The 17238-nt window shown below is 38.1% G+C and overlaps 1 protein-coding gene across 1 annotated transcript; it reads right to left on the bottom strand.

Moving 5' to 3' along the window:
• Positions 1-1059: 1059 nt before the first annotated feature.
• rab11fip4b (RAB11 family interacting protein 4 (class II) b) lies at positions 1060-16084 on the bottom strand. Its single transcript, XM_087786391.1, has 13 exons — positions 15835-16084; positions 12788-13056; positions 12346-12516; positions 11672-11803; positions 11384-11419; positions 10108-10207; positions 9419-9522; positions 9223-9363; positions 7128-7209; positions 6886-7023; positions 6681-6836; positions 2533-2676; positions 1060-2470 (listed from the first exon to the last, which is right to left on the bottom strand). The coding sequence occupies exons 2-13, from the start codon at positions 13030-13032 to the stop codon at positions 2354-2356; spliced, it is 1566 nt and encodes a 521-aa protein (XP_087642517.1). The 5' UTR covers positions 13033-13056; positions 15835-16084; the 3' UTR covers positions 1060-2353.
• Positions 16085-17238: the final 1154 nt, after the last annotated feature.

Raw genomic sequence — 17238 nt, 5'->3', positions numbered from 1 at the left:
GACCTGAAGATCGTGGACATGGAGTTACTTCACTGTAGGACCTGAAGATCGTGAACATGGAGATACTACACTGTAGGACCTGAAGATCGTGGACATGGAGTTACTACACTGTAGGACCTGAAGATTGTGAACATGGAGTTACTACACTGTAGGACCTGAAGATCGTGGACATGGAGTTACTTCACTGTAGGACCTGAAGATCGTGAACATGGAGTTACTTCACTGTAGGACCTGAAGATCGTGAACATGGAGATACTACACTGTAGGACCTGAAGATCGTGGACATGGAGTTACTACACTGTAGGACCTGAAGATCATGAACATGGAGATACTACACTGTAGGACCTGAAGATCGTGGACATGGAGTTACTTCACTGTAGGACCTGAAGATCGTGAACATGGAGTTACTACACTGTAGGACCTGAAGATCGTGGACATGGAGTTACTTCACTGTAGGACCTGAAGATCGTGAACATGGAGTTACTACACTGTAGGACCTAAAGATCGTGAACATGGAGTTACTACACTGTAGGACCTGAAGATCGTGAACATGGAGTTACTACACTGTAGGACCTGAAGATCGTGAACATGGAGTTACTTCACTGTAGGACCTGAAGATCGTGGACATGGAGTTATTTCACTGTAGGACCTGAAGATCGTGAACATGGAGTTACTTCACTGAAGGACATGAAGATCGTGAACATGGAGTTACTACACTGTAGGACCTGAAGATCGTGAACATGGAGTTACTACACTGTAGGACCTGAAGATCATGAACATGGAGTTACTACACTGTAGGACCTGAAGATCGTGAACATGGAGTTACTTCACTGTAGGACCTGAAGATCGTGAACATGGAGTTACTTCACTGTAGGACCTGAAGATCGTGGACATGGAGTTACTTCACTGTAGGACCTGAAGATCGTGGACACAATCCCTGGACGAACAGGTGCAGGATAATCTCTGGACGCTGGTTTGATTGACACATGTTGATGACAGACGGCAGAAGTTTGACTGTGAGTTTGAACGTCAGCAGGAAAGTAACACAAACACTTGTTCAAAGTAATACGTTTTAATGAAACAAACTCAGTGTCCAATGATCGACACATGAACCTCCACTTACAAGATGATCCTAAAATCTTTTCTCTAAAGTAGTTCATTTCATTTCTTCTTTTTAATGATTTTAAAAAGAAAAGTTATTTTATAGAAACAGATTTAGTTCTTTGTGATTTAAACTTTAATAAAATGTCATTTTAAACCACAAAAGATCGATGGATACAACTTTTCTTTTTAAATAAAAAAATAGTTTAATTCTTGCTGAGCATTTGTTCTTTTGTCCTCTATGTCATACTTTTTATCCCTTCTTTCTTCTGACGTCACAACAGTCACACAACGTGTTCATAAGTAGGAAGATATTTGACTCTTCTGTGAAAGTGACTTAAGAAGTGACTCTTCAACGTAAGAAGTGACTCTTCAACGTAAGAAGTGAATCTTCATCGTAAGAAGTGAATCTTCAACGTAAGAAGTGAATCTTCGACGTAAGAAGTGACTCTTCAAAGTAAGAAATGACTCTTCAACGTAAGAAGTGAATCTTCAGCGTAAGAAGTGACTCTTCAACGTAAGAAGTGACTCTTCAACGTAAGAAGTGAATCTTCAACGTAAGAAGTGACTCTTCAACGTAAGAAGTGAATCTTCAACGTAAGAAGTGACTCTTCAACGTAAGAAGTGACTCTTCAACGTAAGAAGTGAATCTTCAACGTAAGAAGTGACTCTTCAACGTAAGAAGTGAATCTTCAACGTAAGAAGTGACTCTTCAACGTAAGAAGTGAATCTTCATCGTAAGAAGTGACTCTTCAACGTAAGAAGTGACTCTTCAACGTAAGAAGTGAATCTTCAACGTAAGAAGTGACTCTTCAACGTAAGAAGTGAATCTTCAACGTAAGAAGTGACTCTTCAACGTAAGAAGTGACTCTTCAAAGTAAGAAGTGACTCCTCAACGTAAGAAGTGACTCTTCAGCGTAAGAAGTGACTCTTCAACGTAAGAAGTGACTCTTCAAAGTAAGAAGTGACTCCTCAACGTAAGAAGTGACTCCTCAACGTAAGAAGTGACTCTTCAGCGTAAGAAGTGACTCTTCAACGTAAGAAGTGACTATTCAACGTAAGAAGTGACTCTTCAAAGTAAGAAGTGACTCCTCAACGTAAGAAGTGACTCTTCAACGTAAGAAGTGACTCTTCAACACTTCACTCTTTAATTCCAACAGTCAAAGGTCAAGTTCCACGACAGAGAACGTCGACTTCAAACAGTAAAAATATTCTCATCCGTCCAGACTTCGGAGCGAAGGTGGTTCCAGATCTAGTTCTTGATCTCCAGGATGGACGGGTTGTGGTCCAGGATGGACAGAATGATCTTGTCCATGTACTGTCGTAGACGTCCGTTGATCTCCTCCTGCTCCTTCAGCGCCTCCAGCAGCTGCAGAGGAACGTTCAGAAGACTCAGCAAGTTGAAGTGACTTGACTTGCTCAAGGGTTCACCTGCTCTCTGGAGGCATTTTCTATCTCGGCTGCCAGCGACTGAGCTTTGCTCGGTGTAGCGAAGAGATTCTTGGCTTCGTAGAGACTGAGGCTGAGCATCTGAGCGTTCAACTCATCGTTGTGATCCTTCAAACGTTGATTCTCCTTCATATTGAGGAAGAAAAAGAAGATTCATCAAATCATACGTAACATTCATCAAATCATACGTAACATTCATTAAATCATACGTAACATTCATCAGATCATATGTAACATTCATCAGATCATATGTAACATTTATCAAATCATATGTAACATTCATCAAATCATACATAACATTCATCAGATCATACGTAACATTCATGAAATCATACGTAACATTCATCAGATCATACGTAACATTCATCAAATCATACGTAACATTCATCAAATCATATGTAACATTCATCAAATCATACGTAACATTCATCAGATCATACATAACATTCATCAGATCATACGTAACATTCATTAAATCATACGTAACATTCATCAGATCATACATAACATTCATCAGATCATACATAACATTCATCAGATCATATGTAACATTCATTAAATCATACGTAACATTCATCAGATCATACGTAACATTCATCAGATCATACGTAACATTCACCAGATATATGTAACATTCATCAGATCATACATAACATTCATCAGATCATATGTAACATTCATCAGATCACACGTAACATTCATCAGATCATACATAACATTCATCAGATCATATGTAACATTCATTAAATCATACGTAACATTCATCAGATCATATGTAACATTCATCAGATCATACGTAACATTCATCAGATCATACGTAACATTCATCAGATCATACGTAACATTCACCAGATCATACGTAACATTCATCAGATCATACATAACATTCATCAGATCATACGTAACATTCACCAGATCATACGTAACATTCATTAGATCATATATAACATTCATCAGATCATACGTAACATTCATTAAATCATACGTAACATTCACCAGATCATACGTAACATTCATCAGATCATACATAACATTCATCAGATCATATGTAACATTCACCAGATCATACGTAACATTCATCAGATCATACATAACATTCATCAGATCATACGTAACATTCATCAAATCATACGTAACATTCATCAAATCATACGTAACATTCACCAGATCATACGTAACATTCATCAGATCATACGTAACATTCATGAAATCATACATAACATTCATCAGATCATACGTAACATCATGAAATCATACGTAGCATTCATGAAATCATACGTAACATTCATGAAATCATACGTAACATTCATCAGATGATACGTAACATTCATGAAATCATATGTAACATTCATGAAATCATACGTAACATTCATCAGATCATACGTAACATTCATCAGATCATATGTAACATTCATGAAATCATACGTAACATTCATCAGATCATACGTAACATTCATCAGATCATACGTAACATTCATCCGATCATACGTAACATTCACCAGATCATACGTAACATTCATCAGATCATACGTAACATTCATCAAATCATACGTAACATTCATCAGATCATATGTTACATTCATCAAATCATACGTAACATTCATCAGATCATACGTAACATTCATCAGATCATACTTAACATTCATTAAATCATACGTAACATTCATCAAATCATACGTAACATTCACCAGATCATACGTAACATTCATCAGATCATACGTAACATTCATGAAATCATACATAACATTCATCAGATCATACGTAACATCATGAAATCATACGTAGCATTCATGAAATCATACGTAACATTCATGAAATCATACGTAACATTCATCAGATGATACGTAACATTCATGAAATCATATGTAACATTCATGAAATCATACGTAACATTCATCAGATCATACGTAACATTCATCAGATCATATGTAACATTCATGAAATCATACGTAACATTCATCAGATCATACGTAACATTCATCAGATCATACGTAACATTCATCCGATCATACGTAACATTCACCAGATCATACGTAACATTCATCAGATCATACATAACATTCATCAGATCATACGTAACATTCATCAGATCATACGTAACATTCATCAGATCATACGTAACATTCATTAAATCATACGTAACATTCATCAAATCATACGTAACATTCATCAAATCATACTTAACATTCACCAGATCATACGTAACATTCATCAGATCATACGTAACATTCATCAGATCATACGTAACATTCATCAAATCATACGTAACATTCATCAGATCATACGTAACATTCATCAGATCATACGTAACATTCATCAGATCATACGTAACATTCATCAAATCATACGTAACATTCATCAAATCATACGTAACATTCATCAAATCATACGTAACATTCATCAGATCATACGTAACATTCATCAAATCATACGTAACATTCATCAAATCATACGTAACATTCATCAGATCATACGTAACATTCATCAAATCATACGTAACATTCATCAGATCATATGTTACATTCATCAAATCATACGTAACATTCATCAGATCATACGTAACATTCATCAGATCATACATAACATTCATTAAATCATACGTAACATTGAACTTCTGTTCAGAGATCACTTGTTATTGTGGCTCCATCGGATTATTGTCCTCTCACCGAATTGACTGTTTCTTTGTACTTTAAAAAAAATATCTTTTTAGATGTAATTTAATTGAAAATGTTTATTATAATTGATAATTTTATTAGTTTGAAAACAATCATCATTTTAGATTATTTTGTATGTTTGCAGAAGTCTTTACACTTGGTATATGTTTGATTATAATCTTGGGTTTCATTCGTCAGTGACGTCTCTGTAGCTCAAAAACGCCACAAAAGCAACAGAGAAGCGTCGTCTCTGAATATAACTTCGGCCGCTGGAAAAAGCGACCATGGTAGTTCCATAATAGTAAACTTTCGCACTTGTCAATAACCAGGTGAGCTCACATGCTCATAGCTCACAGCGCCACCTAGAGGTTTCCCAACAGCCGCCACTGGGATATGCAGACAGAGGATCTGAACTGTGATCAAAATGCGTCACTTGATTTGTAAATGTTCAAGTCAAGCATCAGGAAAACAAAGCTGCTCATGCAGTAACAGCTTTTATCCGTAAATACATAAGTCGTTGCAATGACGCAGTCCTGCCAGCAGGTGGAGATGCTGGACTTGAACGATCAAGCAGGTTATGATGTTGGTGAGATAAGGATCTTTAACATTTTCATCAAGTTAGTTTGTGTGTACTTTTGTTATTCATATATATGTTTCCTTGTATCTTGTTGTTTCATATTCAGACAATATTGTCAAAGGCTTCGCTCCGAGATAAAGAGAAATATTTTACACTGATCTGTGTTCAAATGCAATTTGGAAATGTCTGGAACTAATAATTGTCTTTGCTTAAATCTTCATTATATCATGTGTTTATTTCCTGATGCTTGACTGGTCCGTGTTTTGAGTTTTTGTTTATTCTAAGTTACACTTTGACCCACAAGTGATTCTTACTCATTAATGGAGTTAAACATCTTTAAAGGTTTATCAACAGTAATAAAGTCATATCGTCTGCAGCAGGTCATGACAGATCGAACTGAAACTAATAGAGTTTAAAAGCTGACCTCAGACCAGTTCTGTCTAACTGAGTGTGACTCATGGTTCCTCGGCGAGTTACAGTTGAGTTACTTAAGAGCAGGGGTCACTGTATGAAGGGTCACCATCGCGGTGTGAAGGGTCACCATCATGGTGTGAAGGGTCACCATTGCGGTGTGAAGGGTCACCATCACGGTGTCAAGGGTCACCATCGCTTGGTTACACACTTTTGTATTGTCAAATATATGTATGTGTTTGCCAGACATACATGACCATACGTGGTCGTCTCAGATGCAAAACTTTATATATTATTATGATCAATGATCTAATACACAAATCTCATCAGCTTTAAAAATATATATTTTTTTAGTAAAACCAAAACTTTTTTAGCTTCGTTCTAAACGTCATGCAGATTTAGTTCTAGTTCTGCACGTGTGAACATGAAGCTGCTCTTCAACTTGTACTTCTATGTTTCAGTGTGGATCGTGTTATTTTTAGAAGAACCTGTTTGAGTCTCTTGACGTCGTAGTCCAGCTCCATCTCCCTGGTCCTGCAGAAGTCCAGCAGGCTGGAGGACGAGCGGCGCCTCCGACCCGGGGTCTCCGCCTCCAGCTTGAACAGCTGTAGGTTCTCCAGTTCTTTACGAAGATCCTGAATCAGCTGAGGAGCAGGTGTTACTCACTGAAGACACGAACATGAACAAACAAACCTCCTGCATGTCGTCTTTCTCCATCTGAAACTGTTGCCGGTTCTGCCTCAGCTTGTCCATCATCTTCTTGTAAAGATCCATCTCGTCTCTCAGCCTCAGACTCGTGTCCTCCAGCTTGTCCGTCATCCTCTGCTTCTCCTGGAGAAGAAACTCTTCATGTTCTCCTCAGAACAAACATCTCTGAACTCACCTGGTGAAGAACCTCTTCATGTTCTCCTCCAGACAAACTTCTCTGAACTCACCTGGTCCAGCTTCTCCGTCTGTGACTTGAGTCGATACATGTTCACAGTCATCTCTGCGTTTTCTTCTTCCAGCAGGTTCAGCCTGAGAACCAATCAACCTCAGCTTCAGATGTTGTAGTATTACTCTGTGATTCACTATAGTATTACTCTGTGAGTCAAAGTAGTATTACTCTGTGAGTAAATGTAGTATTACTCTGTGAGTCCATGTAGTATTACTCTGTGAGTCAATGTAGTATTACTCTGTGAGTCAATGTAGTATTACTCTGTGAGTCCATGTAGTATTACTCTGTGAGTCAATGTAGTATTACTCTGTGATTCACTATAGTATTACTCTGTGAGTCAATGTAGTCTTACTCTGTGAGTCAATGTAGTATTACTCTGTGAGTCCATGTAGTATTACTCTGTGAGTCAATGTAGTATTACTCTGTGAGTCAATGTAGTATTACTCTGTGAGTCCATGTAGTATTACTCTGTGAGTCAATGTAGTATTACTCTGTGATTCACTATAGTAGTACTCTGTGAGTCAATGTAGTCTTACTCTGTGAGTCAATGTAGTATTACTCTGTGAGTCCATGTAGTATTACTCTGTGAGTCAATGTAGTCTTACTCTGTGAGTCAATGTAGTATTACTCTGTGAGTCCATGTAGTATTACTCTGTGAGTCAATGTAGTATTACTCTGTGAGTCAATGTAGTATTACTCTGTGAGTCCATGTAGTATTACTCTGTGAGTCAATGTAGTATTACTCTGTGAGTCAATGTAGTCTTACTCTGTGAGTCACTGTAGTATTACTCTGTGAGTCCATGTAGTCTTACTCTGTGAGTCAATGTAGTATTACTCTGTGAGTCAATGTAGTATTACTCTGTGAGTCAATGTAGTATTACTCTGTGAGTCAATGTAGTATTACTCTGTGAGTCAATGTAGTACAACTCTGTGAGTCAATGTAGTATTACTCTGTGAGTCAATGTAGTATTACTCTGTGAGTCAATGTAGTATTACTCTGTGAGTCAATGTAGTATTACTCTGTGAGTCAATGTCTTACTCTGTGAGTCAATGTAGTCTTACTCTGTGAGTCAATGTAGTATTACTCTGTGACTCAATGTAGTATTACTCTGTGAGTCAATGTAGTATTACTCTGTGAGTCAATGTCTTACTCTGTGAGTCAATGTAGTATTACTCTGTGAGTCAATGTAGTATAACTCTGTGAGTCAATGTCTTACTCTGTGAGTCAATGTAGTATTACTCTGTGAGTCAATGTCTTACTCTGTGAGTCAATGTAGTATTACTCTGTGAGTCAATGTCTTACTCTGTGAGTCAATGTAGTATTACTCTGTGAGTCAATGTCTTACTCTGTGAGTCAATGTAGTATTACTCTGTGAGTCAATGTCTTACTCTGTGAGTCCATGTAGTTTTACTCTGTGAGTCAATGTAGTATTACTCTGTGAGTCCATGTAGTCTTACTCTGTGAGTCAATGTAGTATTACTCTGTGAGTCAATGTAGTATTACTTTGTGAGTCAATGTAGTATTACCCTGTGAGTCAATGTAGTATTACTCTGTGAGTCAATGTAGTACAACTCTGTGAGTCAATGTAGTATTACTCTGTGAGTCAATGTAGTATTACTCTGTGAGTCATTGTAGTATTACTCTGTGAGTCAATGTCTTACTCTGTGAGTCAATGTAGTCTTACTCTGTGAGTCAATGTAGTATTACTCTGTGAGTCAATGTAGTATTACTCTGTGAGTCAATGTCTTACTCTGTGAGTCAATGTAGAATTACTCTGTGAGGCAATGTCTTACTCTGTGAGTCAATGTAGTATTACTCTGTGAGTCAATGTAGTATTACTCTGTGAGTCAATGTAGTACAACTCTGTGAGTCAATGTAGTAACAGCTATAGTTTACCAACATTTTACAGACTTGAAAATGTACCCAATAGCATTAGTTCCAGGTGTGTCTGATAGCTACTGATAGCTACTGGAAGGGCTTCGCTTTAATGGGATTATAGTTTAAATGTAGACAGATCTATTGTAACGAAGTACAACTGTGTGTAACCGAATACACGACACAAGACTTCAGGTGTAGAATCGTACACACACACCTGTTGGTCATCAGCTCCAGTTGTGAGTTCTTGTCTCGCTCCAGCTTCACGAAAGCGTCGCGATGTCGTCTCAGTTCTTCACGAAGACTCTGGTCTGCTCGGGTCTCCTGCTCCTTCATCTGCTCCTCCAGCCTGTGGACCCTGAGACACCAAAACACAGTCAAACTTGGAAAACACTCTTTTTAAAAGACGGCACCTGTGCACCAGTTGTGTGTTTTCTAGTTTCAGTTTAGACTTGAGTTCAGCATCTGCTAGAATCTCCTCCTCCAGCTCTGAGACCTTCTTCTCCAGCGAGCTCACCTGCACAACACAAGAGAAGGTCAATCTTACTTCACAGAAGAAGTTTTAGTATTTTTTATCAAGAGCATTTCATCAATGGAACGTAAATGTCAGAAACATTGAGCTAATTATTACAATCTTTGTCTTGATCTTCCATCAGCAGAAGTTACTTTGTTCTCCCCAGACACAGACAGTTAGACCTTCAAAGCAGTGGTTTTTACATTAGGGGTCAGAGGGGTTTGACCTTCAGATTCTAAACTGTCCGATTGTACCTGAACGCACCACCTGTCTGTACAAATTGTGCGGCTGCTTTCCAGATCTTGAATACTATTTAATTCCATTTAATTTTGTTTTACTTTACCATGTTTCATGCAACCTTTATGTTCGGCTTCTTACTTTATTTTATTCATCTCATTCATTTTATAAATGTTCATTTATATTTGTTTCATTTTAAATCTTAACTACATCGTCCATGACTGATGTGTTCAGGGAGCCTTGATGTGAAGGAACTGCTTCTGTCTAGAACCTCTCATAGAGAACATGTCTCTCAACTGTGTGTGACGTACAGTTAATACAATATTGAACATTCATTCATTCATTCATTACCTTCTCACTGATGTCAGAGTTCAGAGCGTCAACACTGTCTCTGAACAGATCCTCTGAGCTGCCGTTTCTGCTGCTGAAGTTGCTGTTGTGGAGAAGCTGCCTGAAGAAAAACACTTGTTTCAAACACAGGATCAGACTTTGTGAAGATGCAGCGAAAACATATGATATTGATATTTAACCTTCTCATGAACACGTGAATCTTCTCATGAACACGTGAACCTTCTCATGAACACGTGAATCTTCTCATGAACACGTGAATCTTCTCATGAACACGTGAATCTTCTCATGAAAACATGAACCTTCTCATGAACACATGAACCTTCTCATGAACACATGAATCTTCTCATGAACACATGAACCTTCTCATGAACACATGAATCTTCTCATGAACACATGAATCTTCTCATGAACACGTGAACCTTCTCATGAACACGTGAATCTTCTCATGAACACATGAACCTTCTCATGAACACGTGAATCTTCTCATGAACACATGAATCTTCTCATGAACACATGAACCTTCTCATGAACACATGAACCTTCTCATGAACACATGAGTCGCTCTCTCGCGTGTCGCTTTCTCGCGTGTCGCTTTCTCGCGTGTCGCTCTGTCGCGTGTCGCTCTGTCGCGTGTCGCTCTGTCGCGTGTCGCTCTGTCGCGTGTCGCTCTGTCGCGTGTCGCTTTCTCGCGTGTCGCTTTCTCGCGTGTCGCACTCTCGCGTGTCGCTCTGTCGCGTGTCGCTTTCTCGCGTGTCGTTCTCTCACGTGTCGCTCTCTTGCGTGTCGCTCTCTCGCGTGTCTCTCTCTCGCGTGTCGCTCTCTCGCGTGTCTCTCTCTCGCGTGTCGCTCTCTCGCGTGTCGCTCTCTTGTGTGTCCGTGTGTCGCTCTCTTGTGTGTCGCTCTCTTGTGTGTTGCTCTCGCTCCAAAAACACAACTAAACACGAACACACACAGTTGACTCTCAACACGGTATCAGTTTAAACCATGTTGTCAATATTCCTGATGTTTCATTTGTACGATGAGAGTGAAGATCGTCTGTTATTTATATTATTTGTTATTATCTTCTCGTGTGGTTTATTATCATCTCATCTGTTAGTGACCAGATGACATGAACTTCTCTCTCGGTTTCTTGACTGTAGCAACACATCAACATCATAGAATCAATTCTAAGGAACAAATACATGATTCGGTTTTGATGATAGTATTACTGTTATTATTATTATTATTAAACATTAAGTGTCACTTCTGAGCACAAGAATGGAAAACAAGTTCTTACCTTCCAAAGGCGGTGCTGGTTATCTTCCTGCTGGGGCTGTTCACATGAGAACTTAATGTCAAAGACATTACAGGGAAATACATTCAACGTTTACATTAAAGGGTGTGAGGGGGGGGCTCTTTAATGACTTCATATACAGTATATATATATATATATATATATATATATATATATATATATATGTTATAATATATATATATATATGTTATATAAGTTATTGACCACAGCTACTCTCTCAGAAGGTCCATCACTGAAGATGCAAAGAGAGGCTTCATCTTCTCCTTGTACCTGTTGGCCCTCAGGTGTTTGAGTCGAGCCTCCAGATCGTTGAGAAGGTTGATCTTCCTGCTGCACTGACAACAGTAAACGTCTACTTGCTCAGAGTTGATGTTCCTCAGCCTGCAGGGAGTCTGAGCCGCACTGAGAGCAAAGAAAAACACCTTCAGGCAGAAATTAACATTTCAAATACGAGTCTGGCTTGTGAACATATTATTTAGACTCGATTCTGCTGTTGGACGACATCTCCTTGTTTGATGTTCTTTAACGTGTCGTCATCACAACATATAGTTTGACCACGTTTTCCATGTTTTTGAAGAACTCTTCAGTGAACAAGCAGCTCATTTATCCTCTGAATCCTCCTCATGAAGTAAAATGTTGAAATATTTATTTAAAATTATGAAACATGCTGAATATCATGTCGTAACAGAATTAAACACAAGTGTCAGAGCAGGTCTAACATCTTATTGTACTGCAGCTGCAAAATAAACTCTATACAACATTAACATTCCAACCATTCAACTCTATTCAAGCAACACAAAGTCTCTTTCTGTTTGAATAAACCTTTTTCCATTTTAAAAGAGAATTCTGGATGTACCTGAACTGTACTGTACTGTACTGTACTGTACTGTACTGCATGTGTTACTGTAACCCAACTGTAAAGTCAACAGTCCAGGTGAAGTTACCTCGACGAAACTGAGGAGCCAAGGTCAGAGCAGCCGTTGGTTCTGGTCTCGTCGTCCAGCAAGAAGTCTGGTTCGCCTCCTTCTCCGAAGTCTTCAAACTGCTCTTCGTTCAGAGAAGCAGATGAACGAGTGGAAAGGTCAGAGGTCACTGAGATGCTGGTGGGATGAAACCTTGTGAACAGAAGAGAGACATGGTATTTTTATGGAAACCTTTGGAGAAATATGCAGAAATGTGTAAGACACTGAAGTAGAATTAAAAACATTTTTAATTCTTATTACTCTTTTTCTGAACCACAGGGTTTTATTTTCATTTCTTTCTTTGGGATTTCCAAATAATGACATATTTTATACATGTTTGAAAATAATATTTTTAGGGCATTTTGCAGTGAGAAGCAAATCAAACTCTGGCTTGTGTTTGAGCCTCTTGTGAAGAAAGTCTTACTTTTCACTGGAGAAGACCAGATCCCCGAGAGTCTCTCCTGGTCGAGAAGCTCCATCTGAGGTTCCTGATCCTCTGGGACTCTCAACAGATCTTCCTCTGAGGAACTCTTTGTCTCTGTTGTGGTCGTCGGCTTCAGGCTCGTCCACCTGGAGACCCTCGGAGATCAGGTCAGGGTCGGGCCTTGAGCACATGACGTCCACCTGGAGACCCTCGGAGACCAGGTCAGGGTCGGGCCTCGAGCACATGACGTCCACCAGAGCTTCACTGACCTGATGATGATGTTCAAGAACTTCATTGATGTGTTCAATAAACCGTCGTCAAGAACCACATTATTTACTGTGACTGTTGAGGCTGTCGAGCCAAAGAAAGAAGGAACTAAATCTGTCTTTATGAGATTTAAAAAACTAGAATTCTTGTTTTTAATCTATAAAATAGAAATACAATTTTTATAAAAGACCATTTTCCCTCCAATATTTCTTTGATTTACTGCAAAATGGAAAAATGAAAAGGAGGAAAAAAAACATCATTATGTTGAAATGATGGAAAAATAGAAAAATCAAAAGGCCCAAAAACAAATGTGTTCGTGGTATATCTTGCGTTGTCTCTGGGTCAAAGGTCAACGACCCCCCTTAAAAAAAAACATATGCAGTGATGGAGGTACGTCTGAGTTTCCTCCTCAGAAGGTTCCACTGAAATTAAAGTGAAGAAGTGAGGAAGTGTGAGGCGAGAGCGACATGTTCTAAATAAAACACCTGAGTGACTGTTAAACAGTGGAGGGTTTGGTTCCTTCTTTCAAAGCCCTGCAGGTGAACGTCTGCGACACGTCATGAGAAGTGAAAACAAAGTTCTAACAGATCATTATTAGAGTTCAAAACTCATTGCAGACTTTTAAGATTCAACAATGTTCTATTGGTATTAAGCTCGTGTGAAGAAAGGAAACTAAAAGTCGACCTTCCAAGTAGATAAAGTTCGTAGGTTAAATTGATACAATGGTCACCACATCACAAAGGGATTAGTTCTCCGATGCATTCCTTTCTTTATACTTTCTCCCTCTTTCCCAGTTGTCACTTTCAGTTCACTTTTGAACACCAGAGTTTCTCCCTAAAGTCACTATTTGGTGCTGGAGTTCAAGTTGTTGTCATAATAAATAAATAACTGAAATAGAAATGTGACGAGGGAAACTATAATGAGAGATGCTGTTGGTAAGTCTTCCTCCTGCTCAGCCACTGTGTTATTTAACCCTAACCCTACTAAACAACTAACCCTAACCCGACTAAACAACTAACCCTAACCCAACTAAACAACTAACCCTAACCCGACTAAACAACTAACCCTAACCCGACTAAACAACTAACCCTAAAAATAAATCCAAATGTTTGCCTGAACAAACCCTGGGTGTGTTCAGCCGTTGAACCAGGAGAACTTGAATTTCCTCAAAGCCCTTAAGATGCACAATTATAGTTTCTTTGAGCCTGAATTATTCAATCGCAGCTAAAATACTGAACGTTGACAAAAAAGTGATATCAGGGAGTTTGCTGTGAAGAAAAATGTGCAGAGTTTCAGAGAAGTTTCAGAAAGAAAATCTCAATATGGGCCCAAATCTGAGTTGCTGAGAAGATGGTTTGCGTCAGCAGGTGTGTTTGTGTCAGACATTTGTCAACAGTTGCACTTCTTCAAAGTTCACACCAACTTCCTTCAAAACAAGGAAGCGTCAGATAACAGGCCTGAGCGGCACGTCATTAAAACCGTTCTTTTCACTTCTTTACTGCAGACGATTCCTAGAAATAACAACTGAAAAAATCAAGATATTATTTATACCCGTGCTCCATAAATATAATTCCAGGTCATCTTCCTGCATGAACTCCTAAAAGATCGAGTAACAAGATAATTATTTGTTAGTATTAATGTGACGGTAATTACAAAGAATATTTGTAGAATTGCTGGAATAAAATAGAAAGACTTCATTTGCAGGACGTAAATAGGTGTTACACATATCAAGTCAAAAGTAATCTGTTTTAATTGTTTTATTACTCTATGAAAAATACATGAATTCATTAAAAATATCGGAGAGAAAAATTGATTCATTCAAATGTTTTGTAAATAAATGTTTGGCCGTAATAATAAACAGTAGATGTTGAGTCATAACAGATTCTATCATGTGTTCATTTCCATTATTGAGCGAAGAGTGACATGAAGAAGTATAAAGGAGTGAGAGAATAGAAGAAGTATAAAAGAAGTAGGAGATCAGAACAAGTATAAAAGAAGAGAGGGATTAGAAGGAGTACAGAAGAATTAAGATATTAGAAGAAGTATAGAAGAAGTAGGGGCAGAAAAAGAAGTAAGTGATCAGAACAAGTATAAAAGAGAGAGGGAATAGAAGAAGTACAGAAGAAGTAGGGGCAGAAAAAGAAGTAAGAGATTAGAAGAAGTACAGAAGAAGAGAGGGATTAGAAGAAGTATAGAAGAAGTACAGAAGAAGTAGGGGCAGAAAAAGAAGTAAGAGATTAGAAGAAGTACAGAAGAAGAGAGGGAATAGAAGAAGTATAAAAGAGAGAGGGAATAGAAGAAGTATAGAAGAAGTACAGAAGAAGTAGGGGCAGAAAAAGAAGTAAGAGATTAGAAGAAGCAGCAGCACAGTTTGAAGTACAGATCAGATGCTAATTCTTGTTTTATTTGTACTTTTAAGTCTATTTTGGAGCAGTTGGAGAAAATAAAAGTTCACCTGATGATGTCACTTCCTGGACAGTGTTGTTGAGACTCACGACCTTCTAGTCCAGGTCATGAATAAAAGATACACTTCAGTCTAACAGCAGCAACTTCAGTGAACACTGAGAAGAAACTGAAGAAATCTTCCTGTTTCCTCACGTTTGTGTGTCTTAACAACCTTTGGATGTATTTTTAACCTGAGTATTATTTTGTAGCTAAAGTACTTTGTGACCCTGTTACTAACTTTCTCCACCAAGAGGCCCAACGACACAAACACACAAACAAGCACACTTACTTTGCAACAATACACCTCAAAACCCCAAATGTATGAGTTTACTTACGTGTCCTGGTCCTTTAGGGTCTCATCAGTTCACCTCAGGTTTGAAGAGAACAATATAAAGAACCATATAAAGAACTATATAAAGAACTATATAAAGAACAATATATTCCTCTGAGGTCCTCCAGACACAGACGAGAAGCTCCACAGTTTAACTCTCTTTGGATTCTGAAGTTTAAAGTTCAATTTCACAAGCTTTTACAACGCGGTGTGTTTATCTAGCGTCAGACATCACACACACACTCACACACACACACCGACGAACAAGACTTTCAGTCAGAAACTCAATTCATCCTCCCTCCCCCTTGCGAGCCGTTGCTAGGCAACGAGGTCGTGTGGGCGGGGCTTGAGTTAGTCATTGTTACTCTTTGCATATGAAGCTCGTGTCTGGAGAACAAACTGACGAGGAGAACGTGAGTCAAAGTGGACAGAAATTCCACTTAAAAAAACAAACAAAGAACAAGATACGAGTAAAAAGCAGTAAATTTCAGTTTTTTTATGGCGTCATAAATATAAGCAACAAAACTCTTCAATTACATGGTTTACTGGCGCCATCAAGTGGCTAAATGAAACTACTACACTCAATAAACATTTTAAGACTGAGAATAAAAATACAAATTACTTACTTACTTACAGTTCAACTCAAGTGTATATTTGGGTGTCTCTTAAAGTAATGTTGGATTAGATGAGATTAGAAAAACTTTATTAATCTGAAGATCTCCTCCGGGAAACTAAGTTTCCAGTTCAAAGCAGACGATAGTTTGAATAAAAACAAGAATAAAAACAAAGTGCAAATATAAAGAACATAGATCAAAGGAAATAATGCAAAAAAGAATACAAAGATTTACATAAAATCATATCACATACAGTCTAATAACACGAGGAGTCTTAGTCATGATTTACGCTGAAGATTCTGAAGGAGCTGAAGATTCTGAAGGAGCTGAAGATTCTGAGAGACTTTTTGGATCATTAAATGGTGTTTGAAATAGTTATAGTTATAGTTAAATAGCAGAGCAGGTTATCATATACGCAGCATTTAATAACACAGTGAAAGACGTACAAGTCTGCTTTTGTGTTACACATTTCCTGTGGGCACATTTTTGTTATTTTCTCACAGGTGTGTCTTTCAATCGTTTTCATTTATAAAAACATCATACATGATGATGTCAACACTTGATCACAATTTCATTTAAACAAACACAGGTAAAACCATACGCCTCTAACATAGGCATTATTTAACCTTTAAACACCAAACGTAAACATTCAAATTTTAAGATCATTTGGTCGTCGGTTTTTTCAGAACATCAGCAACTCATTCGTAGGACAATAAGTTAATCCTGCCTGTATTGAGTTTTATATATTGTTCACGCTACATAACATGGGTTGATTGTCTGATCCACTGGATTAG

This window comes from Callionymus lyra, chromosome 1 (assembly GCF_982586985.1).
Source record: "Callionymus lyra chromosome 1, fCalLyr1.hap1.1, whole genome shotgun sequence".
In the NCBI taxonomy this organism is placed as follows: domain Eukaryota; kingdom Metazoa; phylum Chordata; class Actinopteri; order Syngnathiformes; family Callionymidae; genus Callionymus; species Callionymus lyra.
This window is presented reverse-complemented; position numbering and strand designations above follow the sequence as displayed.